Source organism: Callionymus lyra, chromosome 8, assembly GCF_982586985.1.
Source record: "Callionymus lyra chromosome 8, fCalLyr1.hap1.1, whole genome shotgun sequence".
Classification (NCBI taxonomy): domain Eukaryota; kingdom Metazoa; phylum Chordata; class Actinopteri; order Syngnathiformes; family Callionymidae; genus Callionymus; species Callionymus lyra.
Window position 1 is genome coordinate 7,403,307 of NC_141825.1, and position 26,598 is coordinate 7,429,904.

At 38.7% G+C, this 26,598-nt stretch overlaps 2 protein-coding genes across 2 annotated transcripts; one reads left to right on the plus strand and one right to left on the minus strand.

Annotated features, from left to right (window-relative positions):
- The first annotated feature begins 1,984 nt into the window (after positions 1–1,984).
- LOC148073516 (solute carrier organic anion transporter family member 1C1-like) lies at positions 1,985–15,187 on the plus strand. The gene is made up of 14 exons (XM_087796910.1): positions 1,985–2,086; positions 4,393–4,534; positions 4,905–5,037; positions 6,925–7,046; positions 7,113–7,259; positions 8,011–8,109; positions 9,178–9,423; positions 10,353–10,517; positions 10,784–10,979; positions 11,060–11,225; positions 12,351–12,535; positions 13,638–13,702; positions 13,907–14,024; positions 14,885–15,187. The coding sequence occupies exons 1-14, from the start codon at positions 2,006–2,008 to the stop codon at positions 15,099–15,101; spliced, it is 2,082 nt and encodes a 693-aa protein (XP_087653036.1). The 5' UTR covers positions 1,985–2,005; the 3' UTR covers positions 15,102–15,187.
- A 253-nt stretch (positions 15,188–15,440) lies between these two features.
- On the minus strand, positions 15,441–19,394 carry LOC148073517 (B-cell receptor-associated protein 29-like). The gene is made up of 8 exons (XM_087797482.1): positions 19,271–19,394; positions 18,217–18,311; positions 18,051–18,151; positions 17,840–17,987; positions 17,562–17,697; positions 15,785–15,881; positions 15,613–15,713; positions 15,441–15,551 (listed from the first exon to the last, which is right to left on the minus strand). Exons 2-8 carry the CDS (start codon positions 18,306–18,308, stop codon positions 15,516–15,518), a joined length of 711 nt encoding a protein of 236 aa, XP_087653608.1. The 5' UTR covers positions 18,309–18,311; positions 19,271–19,394; the 3' UTR covers positions 15,441–15,515.
- Between the last annotated feature and the right edge of the window lie 7,204 nt (positions 19,395–26,598).

Consider the following 26,598-nt stretch of genomic DNA (forward strand, 5'->3'; position numbering starts at 1 on the left):
CATGGAAACAAGGCTGGATAGAACTATAGGTACCAGCGACTATACTTCACGTCCTAACAAGCAAGGGTATAAAAATGATGCCAACAAAACTGCTGATACACCGTCTACATCTAATGCACGTATGGTGCAATACAAACACGCTGAATTATTGATCACTGAGAGCAAAGGTTTGAATGTTTATAGCTCTAATAAATCAGATCCTCAATCTTTAATGCACACGGCGGTGAGATTAGTTTCTGTTCCTAAACTTGCCGGGCAGTTTAAGTCACGTAGAAATGTGCTAAGTGGCTTCCAGCGCTGCCCCGGACCACGTCACGTGCTCCGGCGAGAACACAGAGTTCAGTCTCCACCCGTCACTCCCACTGGAAACACACTTGCATCCGCCGCCGCCGCCGCCGAGCAGCATCATCTGACTCACTCATCATGGTGTGCGTCTGAAGCAGCGTCGCAACCGCCGCTCTCATTGTTGTCTGCTGCCACGGGGAGACTTCAGAGGCGAGCTCGGGTAAGTCCTCATCTACTCGTGTGTCGAGGCTGTGGATGCAGATGTGGTTTAGGGATCTTACAGAAGGCACACGACTGTTAGATCTCCTGTGTTTTTGTTTTACCTTTTGACTGAGAAGTCTGAGCTGGTGATAAAAGTAGGCATTTAGAACATGTGTAGACAGGAGTTCTCGATGGCTAATGCATGGTGTGGGCAACATAAATCTGTGTGTGCGAGCGAGTGAGCGCCTGCAGCAATGTTTGTCTCCAAGAAGAGTTCAAAGCAGCTGGGATGAGTGTTTGTCTCCTGGACTGTCTCGGGCTCATCATTGTTCGTCTATGAACACGTCAATGTTACTACAAGAGTTTCAAGAATTGACCTTATTTATATCTACGTTCATGAAAACGTAGTCATTAGCGCAGAAAACCAGCTATAAAACTTCACAGAAGTCCTTTTGCAGAATTTTTGAACTCAGTTTAATTGTATAAATATTTACAGTAGGTGTTGGCATAGCTCATTGTTTATCATACTTTTGGGAATTTGTAGAACATTTATCAACATTGTATGAGATTCCATTATTTAGATGTTTCCGCTGACATCTGTTTGTTTGTACACAGAGTAATGTCAAAGTGTGGATTCTCTTTCATCCAGGTCATGGTTATCCATGAAAGCAACCTCCTGACTAACTTAGTTATTGATGAAAATTTACAGGAGGATCCAAAATAACCGTCTTGATACAGGAATCTTGAAACAGATTTCTGATCCACAACCGGCTCGCAGCTCCGTAAACGACTAAAAATAAAATTAATTTGCGATTGTTTAACTAGTGGTTAGAATAAAGGACCATCAATTACCTCGAAGGTGTAAGACGTGTGTGCAGTAACGGTAACCTCAAATGTCCTTACTGTGCTGAGCTTAATCCTGATCCTGTTTTGATTGGCAGTTGATTGCTGACTTAACTTTGACCACAATATTTGTGTTGTTTTTAGCATCTCACAATGGAAACTTTGAGTTAGAACCGGATTAATGATTTTGACACATGTTTTTTCGATGTGACGCTACTTCATTCGATGTGAGTAAATCAGTCTTAGATTTTGGTTGGAAGGAGTTCTTACGGAACCACAGCTCAACAGGAGGGAAACAACGAAATTCAGTGAAAACTAGAAAATCACTGACACCTTTTGTAACATCGCCATAAACATAACAGACAACAAAATCAATCCAACAACTTTCAAGAGTCAACAAAAGTGTTTGGTAAATACCCTGTAGATACCTCACAACACAAGGTGTTCAGGGTTACCCATCTTTTTTTTTCGGGGCGAGTGTAAAATAAGTGACACTATTCCAATGAAAAATGGTCGTCTTTTGTGTAGCGTTGATGAAAAAAACGTCGCCAGATAAAAAGTCTTCTATAATAAGGATCATGCAACAGTTGTTTTTTATTTTAATTCAAACACTATTCATCAACTTTCCCGACAGCAGTGATTTTCGCACGTCATTATTTCCAGACCAAGTGTCGCCATGAAGACGACAGACAGCTCGTCGACCGACACCGACCCCTCGTCATCGTCGTCCAGGACCTCGTCCCCGCCCACTCTGAAGGTAGTTGGTTCGTTTAGTGTGTGTTTTGATACGACTTGGATGACATGACTAAACTCACAATCTCTCAATGTTTTTTTTTTTACTTTATTTTATTATTTTACCGTGTTTTAACTAAATATTTAATTATTTTGTGAATGGAATGTATTTTGTTTTATATGATTTTACTATTTTGCTATTGTGTTATTTTGAATTGACTAAAATGTGTTTAATGTAAATCCCATTGTGACATTTTATTTTACTTACTATATAAATAAAAATATGATTATTATATTATTATTATCTACAGTGAAAGTAAAGAATTTCTTCAACCAGGTCTTTGAAAAAAGCACATCAAGGCATAAAGTCTACTGAATGAACCACTGTAGACGTCGACGCGTGGATTAAAACTCAATGAATAATTGAAGAAATACAGTCCAACGTGTAGCTTCTTCCCGTCAGCCTGGTTTTGTTGTACCTTTGTGCCTTTTGAACTGGTTTATCGACGCATTTTCTTCATCAGGTCAAGTCACAGAGTTTTCTGGATTAAAAGTTCTTTCAACCAGAATTCAAAGCCGCTTAGTGGACTATTGGAGAAGAAAAAAAGCTCCACATGAGAATTAAAAAAAACATAGTCATGCTGATTATTGTTGAACGTTTTGAGTGTGTATTTTTACACGGAATGCGAAATGTCCTCTAGCCCGTAGCCCACACTCTGATTATACCCACTGCTGGATTGTTTGTGTGTAAAACAGATTAAGATCGACCTACATACTGAGGCTGAGGAGACGATGGTAGAACAATGTTGGAGACACGTTTCTTTAGACGCTTTTATTCCTATTAAAAGTGAAAAAGAAAAAAAAAAAAATTATATTGAAAAATAAAAGAGAGGTAAACTCTAAAAGCGAGTTCTATAAACTATTTACAGGTACTAGAGATGAAGCTTCATGAAGCAACGTCCTTATTTTCAGGGTCCACTAGGTGGCCCTGCCATGAATGGCTACTCTATGTAAACCTGTATTCATTGTTAAAACGCAGGCGCCACCTACTTACTTACTACCCATCACTCCTCTAGACTGATCAACTCATATAAAATCTTTTACCTTAGGAAGATTTCCTTCCTTAGATAGACATCGACAAACAATAGGTTACGAGAGTCCATTATGACGTAATAATGGCTTCACTCCTCCTCCAGCCAGTTGTAATCACACCCCGCTTTGTTTATACAACCAGTCCCTTGGAGGTGGAGACTTCCGGGATGGATGACACGTGGTGACAAACCTCCATTCTTCCACCAATCACAGCAGAGTGGGCGTGGTTATGGTCAACAAGATTAAATCTCCAGAACGACAAAGTTTTTTCAGTGGGCGGAGCTTAAGATCATTTTCCAATGTCAATATTTCAATGAAAAGAGAGTTTTGTACAAACACACACTGATGATACAATAGAGACACATCACAACAACACACTTGCAATTACACACTTAAGTTCAACTTCAAGATTGAATTTAAGTGAACTAAAATGGATGTATTGATGGAATTAGGAGAAAAACAACAAGCATAAAAACAAGCATAAATGTTCGAAATTCACATTTATTAACAAAATTTAAAATCACATTTAGATCAGACATGTAGAAAACAAAATCAATTTGAACAAAAACCTGTGGACGGGTCGAGACATGAATGAGTTTGAATCCCTGAATGTCAGCCTATAGGCAACAAATGATCGTCTATCTCGAGCTTCCTGTTTCTAAAACAGGGGGATTATAGTTATCATTTGTGAGTCGGCGGTAAAAAACAACAACATGCAATTAAAACATTCAACATTAAAGTTGTAGTTTGGAAGAACCTTCCTAAATAAAATAAAAATATATATTTTTGAGTCATCTCTAAAATGGAATTTTCGTAAAAAACAATTTTCCTAAAAAGTGTTTTTGCTCTAAGATTTGCACGGTTGTCCTTTGAGAATACATGTACGTGTGTTTTACTTCAGGCTATTTCCATACGAGGGGCTTGTTATTAGCTCTCACCTGGTTCACATGATCCCGCGTGTCAGGTAACATCTCTGTGGACGTGTTAGCGTCCTGCTGGGATCTTCTAATCCGTTTACTGTTGCTCACCGCAGGTAGCGGAGCTCCAGAGATGCTGGCCAATTTGGCTGCTACTTTAGCTGGAATAAATCAAGTCTATGTGGTTCCACATCTATGCTAGTCCCCAGTGTCTTTGCTAATGGGGTCATGGATGACCTTTGTAACTGCATGATCGTCACATGTCATCCTTGTCGATGTCACTTCCTCAACGTCTCCATAATGGCAACTCTTTCTCCTGCAGATGTTCCTCGGTGCTTTGTCCTTCGCCTACTTTTCCAAGGCTTTGTCCGGGAGCTACATGAAGAGCACAATAACACAGCTGGAGAGACGCTTCGACATTCCCAGTTATCTGATAGGCATCATTGATGGAAGCTTCGAAATAGGTGAGCGAAGTCTCGGGAAAAAAAAAAAACAATGGCTTCTTTCATCTGGAAATCTTGGGGCTCGAGCCGTTCTTCTATTTTATCGTGTATTAGATGATGATGAGCAAGAGTCCTTTGAAGTACCAAAGTAGCAAAAGGGGCGTTTGTTTTTTTTTACACAACAAATTAGGGACGTGAACCCGAATGAATCTTTGAATATCAATGCAAGCACATGAGGACTTTGATCTGAGAAAACACACTCTGGGTAATATTGTCCTTTCATCTGTACCCGTAACATATTCATATATATCAAGATTAATTTTTTTTTACTTAAGAAAACAGTGATTTTATTGAACTTCACGAAAAACATTTTTGTTTTGTGTTCTTGCAGGGAATCTGTTGCTGATTGCCTTCGTGAGCTATTTCGGAGCGAAGCTTCATCGTCCGAAAATCATCGCTATTGGATGCGTCCTCATGTCTTTTGGGACGTTTTTAATGGCGACGCCTCACTTCCTCATCGGTCGGTAAGAAAAGTGTCTCTGTCGTTGAACCATTATCTCAACTCTTGTTTTTCGTTTTTATTTTTTCTTTGAGCTGATTCTGCTCCAAAATGAATCAAGTCACTTAAACTGTTGTTTTGCCGTAAGAAGACTCGGTAACACTTTAGAACGGGAAACACTTATTAACTATTAATAAGTTCCTTATTTATATCTGTATTATCTGTGTGTATCTTTAAAATTACCTATTTATTAACAATTATAAAGTAATAACTGTAATCTTTTTTGTTTTTCTCCCTCTATCTATGCTTTTTCCACTTTGTTATCTCTTTGCAATTTGTTCTTTTTATTTGTGCTTTGTTCTTTCTTTTGCTTTTTGTTCTGGCTCTTGCGTTTATGAAACTTGTGTACCTTCTATCGTCTGCTATGAACTGGAATCTAATTTTTCGAAGATCTCCACAGGGAATAAATAATCGAATGTAATCTAATTTTACGCACACTTAGTTTATTGTGACTTTATTCTACCTTAATAGCACAGTAGTAAGAAGTGGAACAAATCCTTAAATACTGATTATTAACAGTAATAAAGAAACAATTAAAGGTTAGCTTCAGTGAAAACTAGCTTCTCTCTATTTGCCCCTTATTAGCTGTAAATAGAGAGAAGCTAGTTATAGTTAGAATCAAATTAATATTTAATAACTTGTTCAATTCCTATTAATAATCAGTTATTAGGAGGGGGGGGGGGCTGCATCGAAGAGGAGGTAGTATCCTTTTTCAAAACAGATCATTAATAGCTCGGGCTCGGACATCGATTGAAGATTTTCCATACCGGTTCTGATATCTTCATCTTCACTTCACTTCTTCCTTTTTTAATACCAATATTATCGAGATCTAATTTTAACAAAATAAAAAATGAATGAACACATAACACATAAATCTTGAGTTGAATCTTTTAATCTTTGATTCATTTCCAGGAGGTTTTCTTACAGAAAAAAACAAAATTCCAAATAAAAATAATTTCTTCGGAAAAATACACACATGATCAAGTTTTAATCACATGTCCTGAAGGTACCGAAACTTAGCACCGAAAGACGAGACAAGTTTCAATACCTGGTACTACCCAAGCATTTTGGTCGGCGGAACAAAAGTTCCATAACTTAATAACTATTAATATTTTCAAGACATTTCTTCCATAGATGCAACTTTTTGTTGTGAATAAACACAAAAAAAAATTGTATTGAAAGTAAGTTGAAGCCAAACATTCATGTAAATACATTCGTTTCACTGAAGTAGCTGAAGTCACAGGCAGGGCCACAGTACTGATGGATCTCTGTCTCTTTATTTTACTTATGACTGGACATAAGATACAATATTGTGACAGATTCCTTTGATGCAGCAAATATCTTCCATGTTACTTTCATTGCTGACTATTGTGGTTTGATTTGCGCTCAGGAACCAGTGCTCCAAAGAGACCCCTGTTGAGACTACGACTTTAAGAACCAAATACTTTTTTAATAAAACATTCCGACCTTAAAGTCACAGTACTTTTGAATAAGGACTTGTTTTGGTAGAAACCCTCATCAAAGTAGTGGGTTATGATCCTTCCATCTGGTGACTTCTGCCTGCATCAGACATTAACTTTAAATACTTGTATTATAACTAAATACACCATATTTTTTGAACATGTACTTCTAGATCTGCGTGACACAGTTTCTTGCACACGTAAGTCTCTTGAGTAGAATTTCTGATGACGAAGACAGACTTTTGGAGCTTGAGGAACAAGTCTGCTTCCTAGTGTTTAAATGCATCTTCTGAGCATCTCCAGCTTCTAGTTGTTTTTCTGTCCCACTCAGATTCTGATCCAAGAGTCCCTTTGCTTTGTTTAAACTCTGTGAATTTTTTTTCTCTCCACAGTTACACAATTGAATCTTCGATCGACCCGTCATTGAATTCAACCTCAAACATCTTCCCGTGTGCAGCAGACTCACCCGAGCCCGTCCAAGAATCTGACGGACCCTCAATCCTGCCCTCCAGAGGTAAGAGTCACCTTCAAAATGACTGTGAATCAAGTCACTTGTGTGTTGTTTTTTTTAACTTCTCAGGATGTGAGCGAGAGTCGAGTTTTTCCATGTGGATTTATTTGTTCCTGGGAAACGTTCTACGAGGGATCGGAGAGACTCCGGTTCAACCGTTGGGAATCTCCTACATTGATGATTATTCACAGACAGAAAACGCTGCCCTTTATATTGGTAACGCACGACAAGTATATCTTCCCTGATTCATGCTGCGTATTGTAAAAAACAAACACAACTTCACACATCAAAAATACAGATCAGAATTGTATTGTTTTTTAGATTTCTATATAGAATTATCAAAGTACATTTGTTAAGATGAACTTGTTTATTGATTCATAGTTAATAATGAAATTGTACTTTTAATGCTTGATTCATTCATTCATCTCCAGCTGCTTATACAGAACAACCACACTTCAACTCATCAAACATATTTGGGACGCATGGTTCCATGAGAAACAAAGAAGTGCCTAAAATCACAACTAAACTTAAGAAATGTGATGTTCATTCTGACAAAAACAGAAATATTAAATAAAAAAAACTGCTAGGCGGAGGTGGTGAAGTTCACGATGAGAATTGTAAGAACGGCGTGTAATGAAAACACCTGAAGCTGTAAAACACAAAAACACTTTTAAGCCGACGTGGATTAATCAGGAAGAGAAATGGTTGAAAGCTCAGAGAGTAGAAGGAGCCGACTGAACCAGAACAAAAAGAAAAGCTGGTGGAATAATTTCCACAGAAATTTAGGGACTTCAATTGGAGATAGAAGTAGTCGAGTGTTTCTAAATTTCGTCTGGATCAGAGAAAACCAAAGAATTCATTTAAAATCCTTGCTTTGAATGAACTTGATGCCATTGAAGATGACAAATATTTACTTTGTCTTAGTTACTTCATTTGCTTATTATTTTAATTTTGATCTTTTTTGTAGGTTGGGTCCAAACCATCTCAATCATAGGTCCGGTCTTTGGTTACCTGCTGGGCTCTCTGTGTGCCAAAATATACGTGGATGTCGGTCACATTAACATGGGTACGTAGTTGACTTTGTATCATATATAGAACATTCATACCTCACACTCTCACTCAGTAACTGGTAATATGAAGTGAAGGGACATTTTGGGACGAATTTTGGTGTTTTTTTGGTGTTACAACATAAAATCCTGTTCAAACTAGATAATGCTCAGGTACTGTTGTACAATCCAACCAGGAAGAAAATTCAGCGCTTCCATGAATTACAATTTCAGCTGGAATAATATCTAATATATGACATTTGCAGATTATTTAAATATACAGGACGAAAATCACAAGATACAAAGCACTGTAAATAAAGAGCAACATTATTATTCAAATATCAAACAACCTGAAAACACCATTAAAGATCATCCTGGAAAAAAGCATATTTTTATCAAGTAAGTAAGTAATGGTTATTTCTAAAGCGCCTTTCTAGACCAGGGTCAAGTAGTGCTTTAACAATCAAAAACAATATACAGTTAAAATATATACATTAAAAGATCAAGCCCGAGCTGGGGTGTAAGGCTGGATCAGATCACTGATGGAAGGTCTGACCATGAATAGATCTGAAAGTAAGAACCAGAATTTTAAAATGGATCCTGAAAGAAACTGGCAGCCACTTTTAAGGATCAGAGAAATGTGAGTTCTTCTACTAGAGCAGCTCAGAATTCTTGCTGCAGAATTTTGTATTAACTGCAGGTGAGACAGATCCTTCTTGTTAAGACACAAAGTCCTTCTACCTGTGTATTTTGAACGAGATATATTATTAATATATTGTTGAAGTGATGGATCACACAAATTTCTTTATTTAGGACAATCTTAAAATTTAGCATTATTTAAGTTTTTAGGATCAATTCTTCTCATGTAGAGCTTGAGATGGACGTTACAGACGAGCAGTATGGAATTATTTTGGTTGTTTTTAAGTGTCTTTTTGGATGAAGATGAAGACGAAGACAACTGAAATCCAGTCGCTACATTAAAATGGACAAACATGTTTGTCTTTAACTCTAAAAGAACAGAACCATCACTTTAAGATGATACGAAGCATAAGTTAAACTCACAGATGTCAATAAAAATTTCTTCTCAGACTCGCTGACCATCACGTCTGGAGATGCTCGCTGGGTGGGGGCGTGGTGGCTGGGCTACCTGGTCGCAGGTGTTATCACCCTCATATCGGCCGTTCCCTTCTGGTTCCTGCCCAAGTCTCTGCCCATGCCCGTGGACAAACACGACACCAGCTGCAGCCCGGAGGAGACTCGCTTTATCAAGGACTCTGCTGGCGACCACAAGATCAGATCTGAGGAGCCGGTGAACCTGCAGCACATGGCCAGAGGTTTGAGATCCTTCATTTCACCTGTGGATTCACCCTGTCATGCATCGATGTTCACATCTAACCTTAAAAACTGTGATCGTTTTAATTAATACTAAATAAATAACAGTAAATATTTGAACAAAGACTGTTTGCAATTTGGAATCACGATGACGAGACGGATAAACCAAATTTAGAGCAAATGAGTGGAATTTAATGATATTTATTAACTTTATTTTGTTGATTTTATCCATATTAGCAATTATTTTAGGAACAGATAAATATAAACATTTCATGTATAATATTGTAGCGACCAATCTGCCGTCACTTGCATCATGGGAGTTCACCGCTTTGTTGGCACCATGAGTTAAGTTGGTAAGTTTATTAATGGCTACAACAAAGTTCTTTAGTTTATTGGAATTTAATTGCTGTTTTATTGAAATGACCTGGTTGTAAAAGTGTGAATAAAAGAAAAGAAGGTTTTTCATACTCAACTGTAGCTTCCAAAAATAAATGTATTGTTAGAACTAACATACAATAAACAAACGTAAAGAACTAAGGGATAATATATCGTTTTTTTGTTTAGTATTTGTTTGTGGACAGAGACACAGCCATTCTTTGAAAGATTATTTTTTCTTCTTCCCTGTCACAAAAATATCAAAAAAGGGTTGAATACATGTTTAATTTAAACCACATAATTTTAATGTTAAAATAAAAAACGAATAACTTCTTCCGACTCCACAGTTTGTAGAATAACATTTGATTTGTCACGTGGTACTCTTCATAAGTGGAGGAAATAGATTTGCAGAATAACATGTTTTACTCTACCTTTAAAAAATATTTATGTTCTTATTAAAGTGGGAAATTGGCTTCAAATGTTAATTTGAAAACCTTTTAATTTTGAATATAAAAGATATAGTTAAGAGTATGAATACAATTTTTCCCTCTCGCAGAATTCCTGCCCACGCTCAAGAGCCTTCTGGGAAATCCTGTCTTCGTCATCTACTTGTGCGTCACCGTCATCCAGTTCAACTCTCTCATCGGCATGGTGACGTACAAGCCCAAGTACATGGAGCAACACTACGGCCAGTCGGCCTCCAGAGCCAACTTCCTCATGGGTGAGTAGAAGATCTTTCCTGAAGGTCCGACCATGAATAAATCTGAAAGTAAGAACCAGAATTTTAAAGTTGATCCTGAAAGAAACAACCAGGTTGTGAAGAGTTTAAGGATCGTAGAAATGTGAGTTCTTCTACTAGAGCGGCTCAGAATTCTTGCTGCAGTCTTGTATGAACTGCAGGTGAGACAGATCCTTCTTGTTTAGACACCAAAATAAATACGAAAATAAACTAATCTTACAGGATATAATTTTCTCTAACGTTTGCAGGAGCGATCAACATCCCGGCCGTGGCTCTCGGCATGTTCTCAGGAGGAGTCGTCATGAAGAGATACAAGCTCGGCGTCATGGCGGCGGCTAAATTTGCCTTCGGGACGTCCATTGTCGGCTACTTCCTGTCGCTACTCTTTCTTGCGATGGGATGTGAGAACGCCAAGGTGGCGGGAGTGACCGTGTCTTACTCTGGGTGTGTTTGAATCCCTCTCTGGTTTCCAACGACCTCCATGACCCGACACTGAAGTCACAGAGATTCTTCTTTGTATTCAGAGCAGCAGGTGTGTCGTACGAGGAGCCCTCGCTCTTGTCCAAGTGCAACGCTGGTTGCTGGTGCTCGCAGAGGGACTGGGATCCCGTGTGCGGACAGAACGGCGTCACATACGTGTCTCCGTGTTTGGCGGGGTGCTCGTCCTCGTCCGGCTCTGGCAGGAACACGGTCAGAATCCTTACATTTTAAATTTTATGATGCCTCGTCCTCATTTTCAGAGCCACTGAGAAGTATTGAACGTACAAACCAGGTTGTGACGATTTTAATCTGGCGCCTGTTGCTGCAGTAGAGGTGGTGATTGTTTGACAAGCAGCAGCTGCCTTGAGAGCAACAGGCGCCGTGGGAATCAGAAGGGACATACGAAATAGTTACAAAATAAAATGATGAGACAAGACAAGCCACTGAGCATTTAACACTGTTTCATGAAGTTTCATCAATATTTGTTACAAATGTGAGGCTTTTTAAACCAGTTCCCTTAGTTTAAGTGAATCTACTCAAGGTACTCTTTTCTTCTCCAGATTAAGTTTTTTGTTATTCTGTCTTTTACTGTACATTGTGTGTCTGTTGTGTAGAATCATCTCACCATCAGTAACCTTTTAAAAGAGCTTTAAAAAGATTTAGAAATGAGACAAGCGAGTATAAATACTTCTGGAGCACAAATATAACCTTAAAATAAAGGTACACTTTAGACAGAACATGATGCATCATAAGTTTGAGTGTTTTCTCGTCAAAGAAAATTCTTTCCTGCCTTTAATTATAGAATTAAAATTAAAAAAAGGCTTGTTATTAAATTGAAGATTTAAAGAATTGACATTCTAATTTCTGAAACATAAAATATACAGTAAGGTTTTACAGGTTGAACAAATCAGCTAATATTAATAAAAAAAATGCCTCGGTTTGAATACAATTTTGTTTAAATCATAAAAACCAAAAACTTATCAAATTGTGTTTGAAACTTTCGTGCTTGAGATCTTGGCTAATGATTGGCTCATTTGATATTGTATATATTTTTTCGACAAAAACAGTGTCTTTGTAATAGCTTTTAAATGTCCCAGGGTGATTTGTGAAACTGCAGAACATTTAGAATATAGACTAATTACAAAAAAGATTGATGACATCATTTTAAAATGAATTCATGAGAATTTTTTTTACAGATTCCCATTAAAAGTAAATTCATATCAGCATTGAAATATCATGTGATCATTTTAAACTGTTCCTCACTGTGTCTCAATGATTGATCTGCAGGAATAAAATCCCAGATTATGACGTTCAACCTTCTATTTTCTCTCTCAGGTGTTTGAGAACTGCAGGTGTGTGACGTCCACCGGCGACTCGGCATCAAATCTCACGGCGACGTTGGGTCAGTGTCCTCACAGAGACGGCTGTGACGGGATCTTCCCGTACTTCCTGGCTCTCTCCGTGCTCACGTCCTTCATCATATCACTCGGGGGAGCTCCCGGGTTCGTGCTGCTGGTCAGGTGACACAAGGACTTTATCTTCTCGTGCTGAAGGACAAGTGTGGACCTTGGATATGAAAACATTTTAAAAGAAAAACAATAGATGAACTTTAAGAGGGTCACTGGTTTGAATCCAGCCTGAAATGACCCGAGTTCAGAGTAAACTTGAAACTTGAAACTAAAACTGAACATTTTTTCAATACAATGTTTTTGATCAAATTCGCATTTAAAGAACAATTATTTAAAATAATCTATAATATTTATTTGCCTCTTTGTAATAAGAAATCTAGTAAAAAGAAGTTCTCAAGTTTAAAAAAAAATCATGAGACAAGACAACTCTGAACCGTTTGCTGAAAATGATATTGAATCCTGTTTTTGTAAATAGGATAAAAACAACAAAAAGTAGGCTGAGGCACTAGGAGGACAAAAACACACGAACGGGAAAAATGTCATTCACAAAGAGAGAAAAATTGAACGTACAAACCAGGGAGTGACGATTACAATCTGGCGCCTGTTGCTGCAGGAGAGGTGGTGATTGTTATATTAGCTGGAGAAACTGTGAGAACAACAGGCGCTGTGGAAATCAGGAAACATAAATGACATAAAAAACAAGTTTCAAAATAAAATCATGAGACAAGACAAAAGACAAACTGTGAACCCAAATGTACAATTTGCTGAAACAAAAATATACAAACGTTTAAAGAAAATGATCATTTTAGGAAATTGTAAATGGAATGAAAACTACAAAAAGTAGGCTGAGGCACTAGGAGGACAAAGACACTACGAACGGGAAAAATGTAATTTACGAAGGGAGAAAAATTGAACGTCCAAACCAGGGAGTGACGATTATAATCTGGCGCCTGTTGCTGCACGAGAGGTGGTGATTGTTAGATGAGCTGGAGCAGCTGTGGGAATCAGGAAAAAGTTTCAAAATAAAATCATAGGACGAGACAAAAGTGAAACAAAATCTTACAAATGTTTAAACAAAATGATACATTTAGGAATTTGTAGATTTGTAAATTTGTTACAGAGTTTGTACATTTGCATTTCTGTGTCGTATTTAAGGGCTTTTGTCGGATGCATCACAGACAAATCAAGTCATCGTCTGCTTGTTCTTCCACAGGTGTGTGAAGCCAGAGATGAAATCTCTCGCACTTGGAATCCACACATTGGCCACTCACATCCTGGGTGAGAACATTCCTCCTTATTCCACAAAACACATCCAAATCAAATCAAGAGCTGTGATGGATGGATGGATGGATGTATAGATAGAGAGATAGATATTGTAGAATAAAATATGTATTTAAAGACCCTTTAGTTTCAGTGACGGACATTTCTTAACACACAACTTTGAAACATAATTCATTTTCTTTACATTTCTCGACACAACAGCTGGAATACCAGCTCCAATATACTTCGGAGCCATCATAGACACAACGTGTCTGAAATGGGGATATAAAGTGTGCGGAGGACGAGGAGCGTGCAGGATATACAACACATCAGCTTACAGGTGAGTTTCATCATGTTTTTCTACTGAATAAAAAACACATTTAATGTAGTCTCTAGTATATCAATATATAAATCAAGATAAAAACGTGATTGACAATTTAAATCAAATTTAAGTTAAGAGGTTTAAACTAGATGTGTTGAAGAAGCTTCATGAAGCATCATTTCAGCGCTCACTACGTTTCACTGTCTGCTCTTTAATCTATCGATTTCTATTGAAATCTTCATCACTCTTAAACTGAGGGCGCCACCTACTGGCCTCTAAAAATGTGACACTTGAAGCTTTATCACCAAGTTTTACTTTAAAATGTGCTTAAATTAAATTAAATATTAAATTAAAATTTGGATCAATGAATGGCTGGATGGATGGATGGGTCGATGAATGGATGGATGAATCGCTTGATACATGGATGGAATCGATTGATACATGTGTTGATCACTAATGGATGGATGGATGGATGATTGATACATGGACGGATCACTAATGGATAGATGGACGGCTGGATCAATGAATCGATGGATGTTCGTATTAGTGCATGGATGGATCACTAATGGATAGATGGATGGATCAATGCTGGACGGATGGATGAATGAATTAATGGATGGATAGATCGGTTGATGCATGATGGATCACTAATGGATGAATGGATGTATGGGTGTATCAATGGGTGTATGGTTCGTTCAACTATGATGGATGGATCAATGCTTGGATGGATGGATCAATTCAGGGATGGATGGATGGATGATGGATGGATGGATCAATTCATGGATGGATTGATTAATGATGGATGGTTGTACATATCTTCAGTTTTTTCTCTGCATTAATGCCATGGAGATAATGGACATTTGATTTCGTTTGTGCAGGATCTTGTATCTGGGCCTGACGCTGGGACTGAGGACCATCTCCTTCCTTCTTTGTATTTTGGGCTTTTCTGTGCTGCAGAGACACATCAAGCGAGAGGAGAAAACACTGAGCAATGGGACGGGGGAGCAGGAGTCTCTGGACAAGGAGGAAAACACTTCTACACAATGTGAAGGATTTATCGTGACCTCGGGTCCAGACAGAGAGACCCACTTGTGAACCCCGGCACGTCGACTTGTCCCACTCAGGAATGTGTAGCAACCTCGGACGTGGACTCTTTTAAAAACCGGCTCTTTGTACCAGCTCTGAACAAACGTCAAATCTCTGATCCGACTTTTTCTAAACCCAATTATCTTGTTTGTAAAATCATATTTAATGTTTGTGTCATTTTTATGTTTGATATTGTTTACGAATAAAGAAGATAAAACATAAAGTTTTATGTTTATTTAAATATCCGGCTAGAAAACATTTAATTATGTGAATTTAAGTCTTGGTTTTTTGGACATTTCTGATCATCATTCAAGCTCCAAACTCTTGTTTAATGTCCACTTGGATTTATTGTTACACACTGATACATACGTGACACAATCTCTTCACACTATAAGAGCAGAAAAAAAGGTTCCTTGTTTGAGTCTATTGAACCTTTTTATCTTCGTCACTTTGGACATTCTGTGGATGAGAACAAAGACGTCAACATTTGTATCAAGGAAGTCTTGAACCACATAAATACCTGCAGCTGGTGATGTTCGCTCAGAAGTCGATCGTACTCTTTAGCGAGACCTTTGGCTTGTCTGCTCATGGCTTCCACCTCTGCCTCGGACTTGTGCACAGCTTTCAAAGCAAATCAAAGTTGTAGTTTTCTTGAAACATCAGTCGTGGACGATGATGTTTAAATGTCTTACCGGCTTCGGCTTCCTTCAGTTTTGCAGTCAACTTCTCCACTTCCACTTTTAGTTGATGTTTGTTTTCTGACATGGATTTTTCTCCGTCCAGCAGCGCCTGAGAAACAAGTTCATGAACTTGAAGAGATGACATCGACATGTACCGAACAAATCCAGACGGCAGTTGAAGACCTTCAGTTAATACAAAACTCTGCAACAAGAATTCCGAGCTGCTCTAGTAGGAGAACTCACATTCCCTTGATCCTTAAAGCTCTTCACTGGCTGCCAGTTTCTTTCAGGATCAATTTAAAATTCTGGTTCTAACTTTCAAATCTATTTATAGTAAGACCTTCCATTAGTGATCTGATCCAGACTTACAGCCCAGCTTGGGCTCTGAGGTCTGTGGATCAGAACCTACTGATGGTTCTTGAACACGCTTCAGGACCAGAGGAGAGAAATCCTTCCAGACTGTTGCTCCTATGCTTTGGAACGATCTTCCTCTGTGTTTGATGATCTACTGACTCCTTCAAGAAACATCTCAAAACATTTTTATTTGTGCTTTCTCTTAACTTTCTTTCCAAATAATTACTTACTTTATTCTTTCATTCTTAGTAGGGTCTAAGGAGATCCATGGGAGTACTCAACTAGACCACATGTTTGACCTGCAGAAGGAATTGAACTGTATTCCTCGAGGAATCTGCTGGGGGGTGTTCGGTCAGTATGGGTAAGGGAAAGACGGACGGTGATCTACACACATATTGGTTCAAGGTCCTCTTTCATGAAGTCTCTGTAGTTGTCCAGACGACGGTACCTACTAGGTCAAGAACTTAAGTAGTAACTGGAAGAACAGGTTTAAGGTTGAATTTTCTTGAGGAGCTCAGTCATTCAGAAGAGACTCAAAGTAGAACCACTTCTCCTTTACATTGGTGCCTGAGGTTACTCATTGTCCAATTGGGGAGAAAACTAGGGACAGACATGATGATATAATGCCAGATGGCCTGGTGTGGTCTCCTGAAGAACAAGAAGGGAAGAGGTTTCTAGGTAGGATAAAGTCTGGGTATATTCTCTTGGGCAGCAAGCCTTGCACCCTGGCCTTGGATAAATGAATGAATGAATGAATGATGGATGGATGGATGGATGGATGGATGGATGGATGGATGGATGGATGGATGGATGGATGGATGGATGGATGGATGGATGGATGGATGGATGGATGGATGGATGGATGGATGGATGGATGGATGGATGGATGGATTGATGGATTGATGGATGGATGGATCAATGATGGATGGATGGATGGATGGATGGATGGATGGATGGATGGATGGATGGATCAATGATTGATGGATGGAGGGATGGAGGGATGGATGGATGGATGGATGGATGGATGGATGGATGGATCAATGATGAATGGATGGATGGATGGATGGATGGATGGATGGATGGATCAATGATGGATGGATGGATGGAGGGATGGAGGGATGGATGGATGGATGGATGGATCAATGATGGATGGATGGATGGATGGATGGATGGATGGATGGATGGAGGGATGGAGGGATGGAGGGATGGAGGGATGGATGGAGGGATCAATGATGGATGGACGGATGAGTTGATAAATGGACTGGTGGATGGATGGATGGATGGATGGATGGATGGATGGATGGATGGATGGATGGATGGATGGATGGATGGATGGATGGATGGATGGATGGACGGATGGACGGACGGACGGACGGACCGATGGATGGATTAATGATGCATGGATGGTTTATTGATGGATGTATGAACAACTTACTTTTTTCAACGTAACATTGTGCTCCTGCTGCTTCTCTGCTGCTTTGACTGTTCCGTCCATCTGGGCCTGAAGAGCCACGTTGTCCACTTGAGTCACAGCCACCTGGTTGATCAGCGTGATGACTCGCCGCATGATACTGAAGGACCAGAACCACCATCAAAGAAACGGATCAAGCTCCTCCCAACCCAGCCCGGTCACATCAAGAACGAACCTCTACAGATCACTTTGAAACCAATCTAACAAACCGTTCAATGATGGATGAAGAAAGAAAGTCTTACAGCCACAGGAAGAGGGAGAAGCCGGAGATGTAGAAGTTCCTCTGGGCTCTGAAGAGCTTCATGTGGAGATGGTCAAAGAGGTTGGTGTTGACTTTGGCTTCTTGTACGGATTCAGGTCCAGAGTACTTGTTGACCTCCCGGAGTGCGTCTGCAGAAGAACCGTCGAGAGACTAAACGTAACGTGGAGTCCTCAACAAGTTGTGATTCTCACCCAGGAACAGGACGATCAGGACCATGATCATGGTGAAGAAACACTTGTTCCAGTACGGAGACAACCAGTTCCAGATCCTCCAACCGAACACCCGGCGCCATCTGTGGCAGCAACTTCATACTCAGCACTTCATGAAAGCAGAACGTTGAACATTGAGCGACTTCACCTCCTCGCTGAGATGAAGGGGAAGCAGAGGATGAGGTTGACGGCGATTTGAGCGTAGAGGAAGAGAGCGACCGCCGTCCACTGGAGAGTCATCGTCTGAAGAAACACCACAATATTTTCAATGAACAGGAACTACATGTTCATGATGGAGCTGTGATGGTACCTGCTTACAAAAATAAATACATATGTTGAATTAATTTTACATGAAATAATCTTGAAATCTTGTAACAGACATTTAATTACATGAATTATAATTATTGATCTCTGTTAAAAACAAAATAATATATACAGAAATGATAATTATTGCAAAAAAATATCTAAAAAATAGAAGAAGAAGGAGAAGAAGAAGAAGAAAAGATTAAGAAGAAGAGGAAGAAGAACAGGAAGAAGAGGAAGAGAAATGAGAAAAATTAAGAAGAAGATGAGGAAGAATAAGAGGAAGCTGAAGAAGAGGCAGAAGGAAAAAGAGGAAGAAGACAAAGAAGACGAAGAAGACGAGGAAAAAGAGAAAACGAAGAAGAAGAAGAAGAAGAGGACAAAGAAGATGAGGAAGACGAGGAATAATAAGAAGAGAAATAGTAAGAAGAGGAAGAGCATAAAAAATGCAACTTGAAGCAACAACTACATTTTATAAATCTATACTAATCTGTACATTAAAATAAATCATTGTATATCAAGTCACAGTTTATTTATGTATAATTTCGTTTAACTCAATGAATAAAGAGCAATTTAAAACAACAGCAGTTGTAAAAAGTACCAGAACATCAAATATAGCACAACATAAAAACTGTTAAAAACACTAAGAAAATACGATAAAAGCTAATAAAACAAGTGAAAGTTAACACAGCTACACAGTCTCATGCTGAGTTGAAATGGAACAACTTTATTTATAATCCCTGAACACAACAACAGAAGCTGATCCATCAGGCCTTGAACGCAGCAGCAGTGTTTCTGCCCCTAAACGTCTCACCAGGAATTAAACTCAACCCTCGTTGAGATTCTTACAGACCAACAGTCAAAAGATCACTTGTTTTAATACAAACTTTCAAACTTACCAGTGAAAAGATCGACTGGTCCTCAACGGCACTCGCGCGCACGGCCTCGGGAGCGCGCACGGCCTCAACAGCTGACACGGTTCAACAACAAAACTAAATCTTCGACTTTAACACTCAATTCCTGATATATATTTTTGACACGAACTAAGTTGGTTTGAATGAAGTCTGTGTCAGTACTGAGTGTGGGAATGCAAGTGTGTGTGTGTCTCTGTGTGTGTGTGTGTGTGTGTCTGTGTTTCCCCCCCACTCACATTTCACTCTTTCTTCCTAAAATAGACTCCTGAGCAGTGACTCGTTCAAATGTTAATTCTGTTCTGTTCGTTCTTGACGATCCTGTTTCTAGAAATAGAAATGAAATAAAAAATGCAACTCATTCTAGAACCACAAGATGGCAGAACTACCCACGGGTTTGACGTAAAAAGTGTAGCTGGCTGAGTGTTTGTAGGAAAATAGCAAAACAATTGACATTTGTAAGATAAACAAATTAAAGTAAATTAACATGGCCAACAAATTAAAAACTGATCAAAAAACAGTCCCATTAATGTTTATTGAATTATTAATTGTAGTCAATTCAATGGGAAAAAGTATATATTCCTTTTTTGTTATTTAACCAACTTTTTAATAATATTCAAAGAAAATAAAAGTGAAGGATTAGATTATTTAAATAATAAATACGATAATAAGGCTCAATGTTATCACATTCTAATCATGATTTGTTTTGAAACATGATGATTAATATAAACACAATGTACAATAAAATACTTAATACACAGTATTTCATCCAGAAAAATGAATGTTTGAGACATTCCAGAGTTCTTGTCTCGCGTTATCAAGTCTGAAAAATTGAAAAATATTCTTCAAAATTTTTGTAAATCCAGATGGAACTTAACAATAAATAAATCGAATTACTTCGAAGTTTTAAATTGGACGTGAAACAACAATCTGTTTGAGTTATTCTATTAACAAGCAAATAATAATAACAAAACATCAACTGGGGAGAAAAGAAAGAAAAAGTAAATAGGAGGAGGTAGAAAGGGAGGCGGAGTAAGAAAAGGAGGAGGTCACAGAGGTGAAAGAAAAAGGAGAAGGAGGAAGAGGGGGAGAAAGAGTTGGAGGTATAGGAGGAGGAGGAGGAGAAAGAGAAGGAGGAAGAAGAGGAGGAGGAGAAAGAGAAAGAGGAGGAGGAGGAAGAAGAGGATGAGGAAAAGGAGGAAGAAGAGGATGGGGAAGGTATAGGTGTAGGAGAAAAAGAAGGAGGAGGAGGAAGAGACCAGCTATGATAGTAAATGTATTCCATAAGACATTGAATATGAATTTATAACATTGAATTTTTACAGCATCAAAACCAAGATCATACAATTTGAAGCTCTTTTATTTTTTTTAACATAAAACATGGAATGTAATAAGAAAAGAAGACGTGTTCAATTTAAATAAAAATAATGTAAAAAAAATAAAATCCATTTTAAAAATTCAATGTAAATAAATCAAGTGTAAGTTCGGTGTTAGAATTCCATATTTGTGTCAAAGGTCAAGGGCCACATCAGCCCCTGAGCTGCACTTTCTCCAGGCCCTCACTATCAAAGCCAGAAGATGATTCTTTCCATTTCTGGACCAGCTTCAATATGATGTTTTTTTAATACCAGAGTACTCTGTGAATATTTACTCTCAGCACTCGAGTCAGTGCTTCTATTCACAGCAGCTTCCTGACTGTATCGCACCATCTTCCTCTTTGACTCGCACGAGTGTTGAGCACAAATGTTTACAGCTGTGACGACGACTCCACACAGACATGAAGATGAAGAGGCAGGAGCTGAATGAACTTTGATTACTGCCGGTCTCTTAAGCAGGAGGAGGACGAGGAGGAGGATAGAGGAGGAAGAGGAGGAGGAAGAGGATGAAGAGGATGAGGTGAAGGAGGAAGAGGAGGAGGAAAAGGAGGATAAAGATGAGGAGGAGGAAGGGAATGAGGAGGGAAAAGAGGAGGAAGAGGAAGAGGAGGAGGAGAAAGAGTTTGAGGAGGAGGAGAAGGAAGAGGAGGAGGATTAAGGAGGAAGAGTAGGAGAAGAAGGAGTTAGAGGAGGAGGTGAATATGAGGAGGAGGAGGATGGAAAGGAAAAGGAGCAGGATGAAGGAAGAAGATGGGGAGTAGGAGGAGGATAGAGAGAAGGAAGAAAAGGAGGAGGAGGAGGAGGAGGAGGAGGAAAAGGAGGAAGAGGAGGTAAAGGTGGAGGTGTATGAGGAGGATGAAGAGGAGGGAAAAGAGGAGGAAGAGGAAGAGGATGATGTGAAGGAGGAAGAGGAGGAGGAGAAAGAGGTGGAGGAGGAGTAGAAGCAAGCGGAGGAGGATTAAAGAGGATAAGATTGGGAGGAGGAGGATGGAAAGGACGAGGAGGAGGAAAAGGAGAAAGAGGTGGAGGAGGAGGAGAAGCAAGAGGAGGAGGATTAAGGAGGAGAAGATTGGGAGGAGGAGGATGGAGAGGACGAGGAGGAGGAGAAGGAGAAAGAGTTGGAGGAGGAGGAGAAGGAGGAAGAGGAGAAGGATTAAGGAGGAAGAGGAGGAGGTGAATATGAGGAGGAGGATGGAGAGGAAAAGGAGGAGTAGTGGGAGGAGGAAAAGGAGGAAGAGGAGGATAGAGGAGAAAGGGGAAGAGGAGGAGGAAGACGATGAGGTGTAGGAGGAAGAGGAGGAGGAGAAAGAGGTGGAGGAGGAGTAGAAGCAAGAGGAGGAGGATTAAGGAGGATAAGATTGAGAGGAGGAGGATGGAGAGGATGAGGAAGAGGAGAAGGAGAAAGAGGTGGAGTAGGAGGAGAAGCAAGAGGAGGAGGATTAAGGAGGAGAAGATTGGGAGGAGGAGGATGGAGAGGACGAGGAGGAAGAGAAGGAGAAAGAGGTGGAGGAGGAGAAGAAGGAGGAAGAGGAGAAGGATTAAGGAGGAAGAGGAGGAGGTGAATATGAGGAGGAGGATGGAGAGGAAAAGGAGGAGTAGTGTGAGGAGGAAAAGGAGAAGGATGAAGGAGGAAGGGGAGGAGGAGGAGGAGAAGGAGAAAGAGGTGGAGGAGGAGAAGAAGGAGGAAGAGGAAAAGAAGGAGGATGAGGAGGAGGATGTAGGAGGGAGAGGAGGAGGAGAAGATGAGGAGGAGGAGAAAGAGAAAGAGTAGGAAGAGGAGGAGGAAGAAGAGGAGGAGGAAGAGGAGGAGGAAGCAAAAGAGAAATGGAAAGAAAAAGAGGAAGAGGAGGAGGAGGAGAAGGAAGAGGAAAGAGAGGAGGAGATCACGATGAACAGATGGTCCAGCTGAGATTTATCTGCTGCTTCTGGAATTAAATCCAGATCCTCAGTTTGAAACTCGTCCTTTAGAAACTCAAAAACAGTGTTTTTCATGAAATAATGACATTCAAGATGTAATTTATTAACTTAAGAAAGATCCAGTCTCTGAAAAGATTAATTAAAATACTTCACCAACTTCAGTTTAACAACAAAACTATATATGAAGAAGTTGAAGGACAGACTTTATTAAAAACACAACATTATTCATCATGAGTCAGAATCATAGTCAGTGGAACTAATGACATGTTGAAGAAATGAACATATTATTGTTTATTCACAGTTCAGAGCTGTAGTTACACATTCATGTATCAAAGTTGTATTATCCTTTCATTCTTAGATATTCTCTCTTTCTGTTAGTCTCTATAATTGTTAACGTCCATCATTCATTCTCTCATCTTATCTCAAACATCTTTAATGTTTCCTGATCAACACGAACATGATGGTTTGTCCTCTTAATTGAAGTGTAAATTATAATTATTTTGTTCTTTATATTTTATTTGTAATAGTCTCTGGACGACACAAGACCATGACCACACACCTGTGAATGAAACATTCCACGTCCTGCCACGCAGACGAATCTTCTGTTGCAAACGACTCCATCAGCAGGACGTGGAGATAAATACTGATGAGTAATTATGATGTTAATCAATAATTATGAAACTAATCAGAGTTCAAATGATGACAAAGCAGGAGAGACTTCAGCGTCAAACTCTCTGGATTAATCATCTCTTCATGGAGTTTATAGTCGATTCTCTGGGTGGAAACTCGTGGGAAAACCCTGAATAGAAACTGTACGTGTTTGACTTTTGAATCATTGAATCTTACATTTAACTTTCAAGAACATCAAATTCAACGTAAAGTGAGAATTAAACATAAGAATAAGAAGAACATCTACTTCACCAGGAAGTTTGGCGTCTTTTCCGAGGATCGTTCTTGATTTGATCGGAACAATCACAGTATATAACGTGTCCTCTTTTATATAGAGAATTACCAAATGTTCTATCACAGTGTATAACATCTCACCAAAAAAAAGACAATAAATAAATATATTTAAATTTAATCCAAGTTTATTTATCCATAAATCTAATCGTATCTAATTTTATCAAAAAATGCAATCTAAACTAATTGTATCTATTTATCTCATCTGAACTAATAGATACTTTATATATATATATATATATAATTTGTATCTTATCTAATTTTATCTTTCTATCAATACATATAATGTAGACAAATTTATAAATATAATTTAAATTAATTAATCTATAGATTGATCTAATCTAATGAGATTATATATATATATATGTATATATATATATATACTGTATATCGAATTTTATCTTTAGATAAATTGTATCCATCTATATAAAAAATCTGATCTAATTTTTATTTTAAATTTTAAATGTAACTATTAATATAATATTTATCTTATTTGATCTGTATATAAATGTAATCCAAATGTATCTCATCTAATCTAATCTAAGTGTATCTATATATTTATCTAATCTAATGCAACTTCATTTTTCTATAAACTGTAAAACTAATCTTAAATTTAATTTAATTTCTCTTTCTATCTATATATATAACATGTGCACTTGCTCTCCAGGTCCACAGGTGGCAGCACCACCATGACAGTGCACCTTTCCCATGAGCATGTGTGACTTCACCCATGACCCACTCCATGTAAGTAACATATATTGATTAAACACACATTAAACACATTTCATGGTGAAAAAATGTATGTTTGAAGTGAACAACTACACACAAAGTTTGTTAAGTTCCTTAAATGTCGATCTCCTCTGTGTTAGTGTCCATTCTTATTTTATACGTGCTTTTAATTTGAAGTTTAGCTCGTGTTTAACGGTGTTAACCGACCTTCCTGACCTTCCGATGAAGACGAGTGACGCGACAAGTCGAAGTGTGAACGACGCACTCGTGGATAATATTGGGTTTGTTGTGTCACCTTTGCTGCTGACATTCCAAGTGCGTGCGCCGCCATGAAGGTTCAGTTCTTGTGTTTGCTGAAGTGATTCCGTCCTGGAGTTTCCTGCATTAAACATGGCCTGGAAAGTGTCTGTGGTTGAGGAGCGAGGAGGAGAATGTGGGCAGTTTGATCTCTGACCGCTCACTTCAGTGGGTGTTAATACAGAAGCTGCTTTAAATCAAGATTTCAATGTGGACCACAGAAGCTTTGTTTCTGCCTTCATTGCTCTTTTCCTCCTCCTCCTCCTCCTCTTCTTCTTCTTCCTCTTCTTCTCACCCGTTGTTTCCCAGCAACACCAGCATGTGGAGTTTCTCACTGAAGTGTATTTTGGATATTTCGTATTTTTTAAATGTTTCTGTATAAAGTTTAAGTCTCTTTACTTTTGTGAGGTGAAGAGCAGAAGAATCCTGAGACAGAAGTTGAAAGAGGAGAAGAGGAGAATCAACCTTCACACACTCTAGCCACACACACCAACCTATACACACACACAACCACACACACACACATATATATATATATATATATATATATATATATATATACTGTATATATACACACTCACACACACACGCCTCTTTCTGTCTGTCTACCTATATACAGTCACACACGCACACCTACCTATATACAGTCACACATACTAACACACACCTACCTACATACACACATATACACAACTACACAAGCACACTCACACACACACACACACACACACACACCTATACACATACACATACACATATACACACAAAATACACATACACCTACACACACATATTCTCTCGTACAACACTGACCAGAAACTGTTTCCTTCAACTGAGAAAAATCTCTAAACTTAGTAAAATGATGTCACAACAAGATCTGGATCTTATAATCCATGTGTTTGTATCTTCTCATATAGTCTATTGTTACAGTTTATGTTGGTGTCTAAACAAGAAGGATCTGTCTCGCCTGCAGTTAATACAAAACTATGCAGCGAGAATTCTGAGTTGCTCTAGTGGAAGAACTCACATTTCCCCGATCCACAAAACTCTTCACTGGCTGTATAATATATTGTGAGAGCTGTTGTGTTGAAATCAACATGTTCCATTATGATCATAATGCAAGGATGAATCAAAAATTTAAATGTTTTTTCAGTTTGTGTTTGGAACTTGTATGTAATGTTCTTAAGACATTCTTATTTTTTGCAGGCAGGCAATCAAATAATGTCTGACTCAGCAGATCTGTTGTGTGAAGTTCCTCAAGGTTCAGTTTTGGGTCCTTTACTATTTTGGCTTTATTTGATTCCCCTCGGTAAAATCATTCAGAGATTTCCTGATGTTTCTTACCACATTTTTGCTGATGACATCCAGCTCTACTGCTCTTTTGATCCAACTGAGCCCCAGAGGCTGAACTTAGTCAATTGTTTGCTAGAAATAAAACAATGAGTAAAAACACTTTGGACAAAACTGAAACTCCTGTTATTGCTGATGATAAGTTTCCAGGTTTGAGTCAGTACTTTGGTGACTTAGGTCAGTCTGTCAAACTGAGCCTGAGAAACCTGGGTGTTGTATTGGACGAAGACATGTCATGACAATGCAGAAAACTGACCACAAACTGTTTCAACTGAGAAAAATCTATACATTTTGGAAAATGATGTCACAACATGATCTGGAGCTTATAATCCATGTGTTTGTATCTTCTCGTTTAGACTATTGTAACAGTTTATTTTGGTGTCTAAACAAGAAGGATCTGTCTCACTTGCAGTTCATACAAAACTCTGCAGCCAGAATTCTGAGCCGCTCTAGTAGAAGAACTTACATCCCCGATATTGGCCTTTAAAAGTATATATTTTAACTGTGTAATGTTTCGATTGTCTAGGCACTTTGTGACCCTGGTCTGAGAAAGATCTTAACAAACACAAATGACTTCTTACTACCTTGAACAACTTGTGTAAAGAGCAGGGACGTCGAGGTCGAAGAGGACAAGAAACGACCTGGTGCCATATGACCCTCCTCAAGAGAGGCTCTTATGATGTGAGC

What these genes read in the sequence shown, in the direction of transcription:
- LOC148073516 (XM_087796910.1), top strand. Translation starts at nt 2,006, where the DNA reads ATGAAGACGACAGACAGCTCGTCGACCGACACCGACCCCTCGTCATCG. An exon ending in CCTCACTTCCTCATCGGTCG is followed by an intron (nt 5,038 to 6,924) that starts GTAAGAAAAGTG and finishes TTCTCTCCACAG; the next exon opens with TTACACAATTGAATCTTCGA. An exon ending in TGTCGGTCACATTAACATGG is followed by an intron (nt 8,110 to 9,177) that starts GTACGTAGTTGA and finishes ATTTCTTCTCAG; the next exon opens with ACTCGCTGACCATCACGTCT.
- LOC148073517 (XM_087797482.1), bottom strand. Translation starts at nt 18,308, where the DNA reads ATGACTCTCCAGTGGACGGCGGTCGCTCTCTTCCTCTACGCTCAAATC. An exon ending in TTCTCCCTCTTCCTGTGGCT is followed by an intron (nt 17,698 to 17,839) that starts GTAAGACTTTCT and finishes CTGGTCCTTCAG; the next exon opens with TATCATGCGGCGAGTCATCA. An exon ending in ACTGAAGGAAGCCGAAGCCG is followed by an intron (nt 15,714 to 15,784) that starts GTAAGACATTTA and finishes TTGCTTTGAAAG; the next exon opens with CTGTGCACAAGTCCGAGGCA.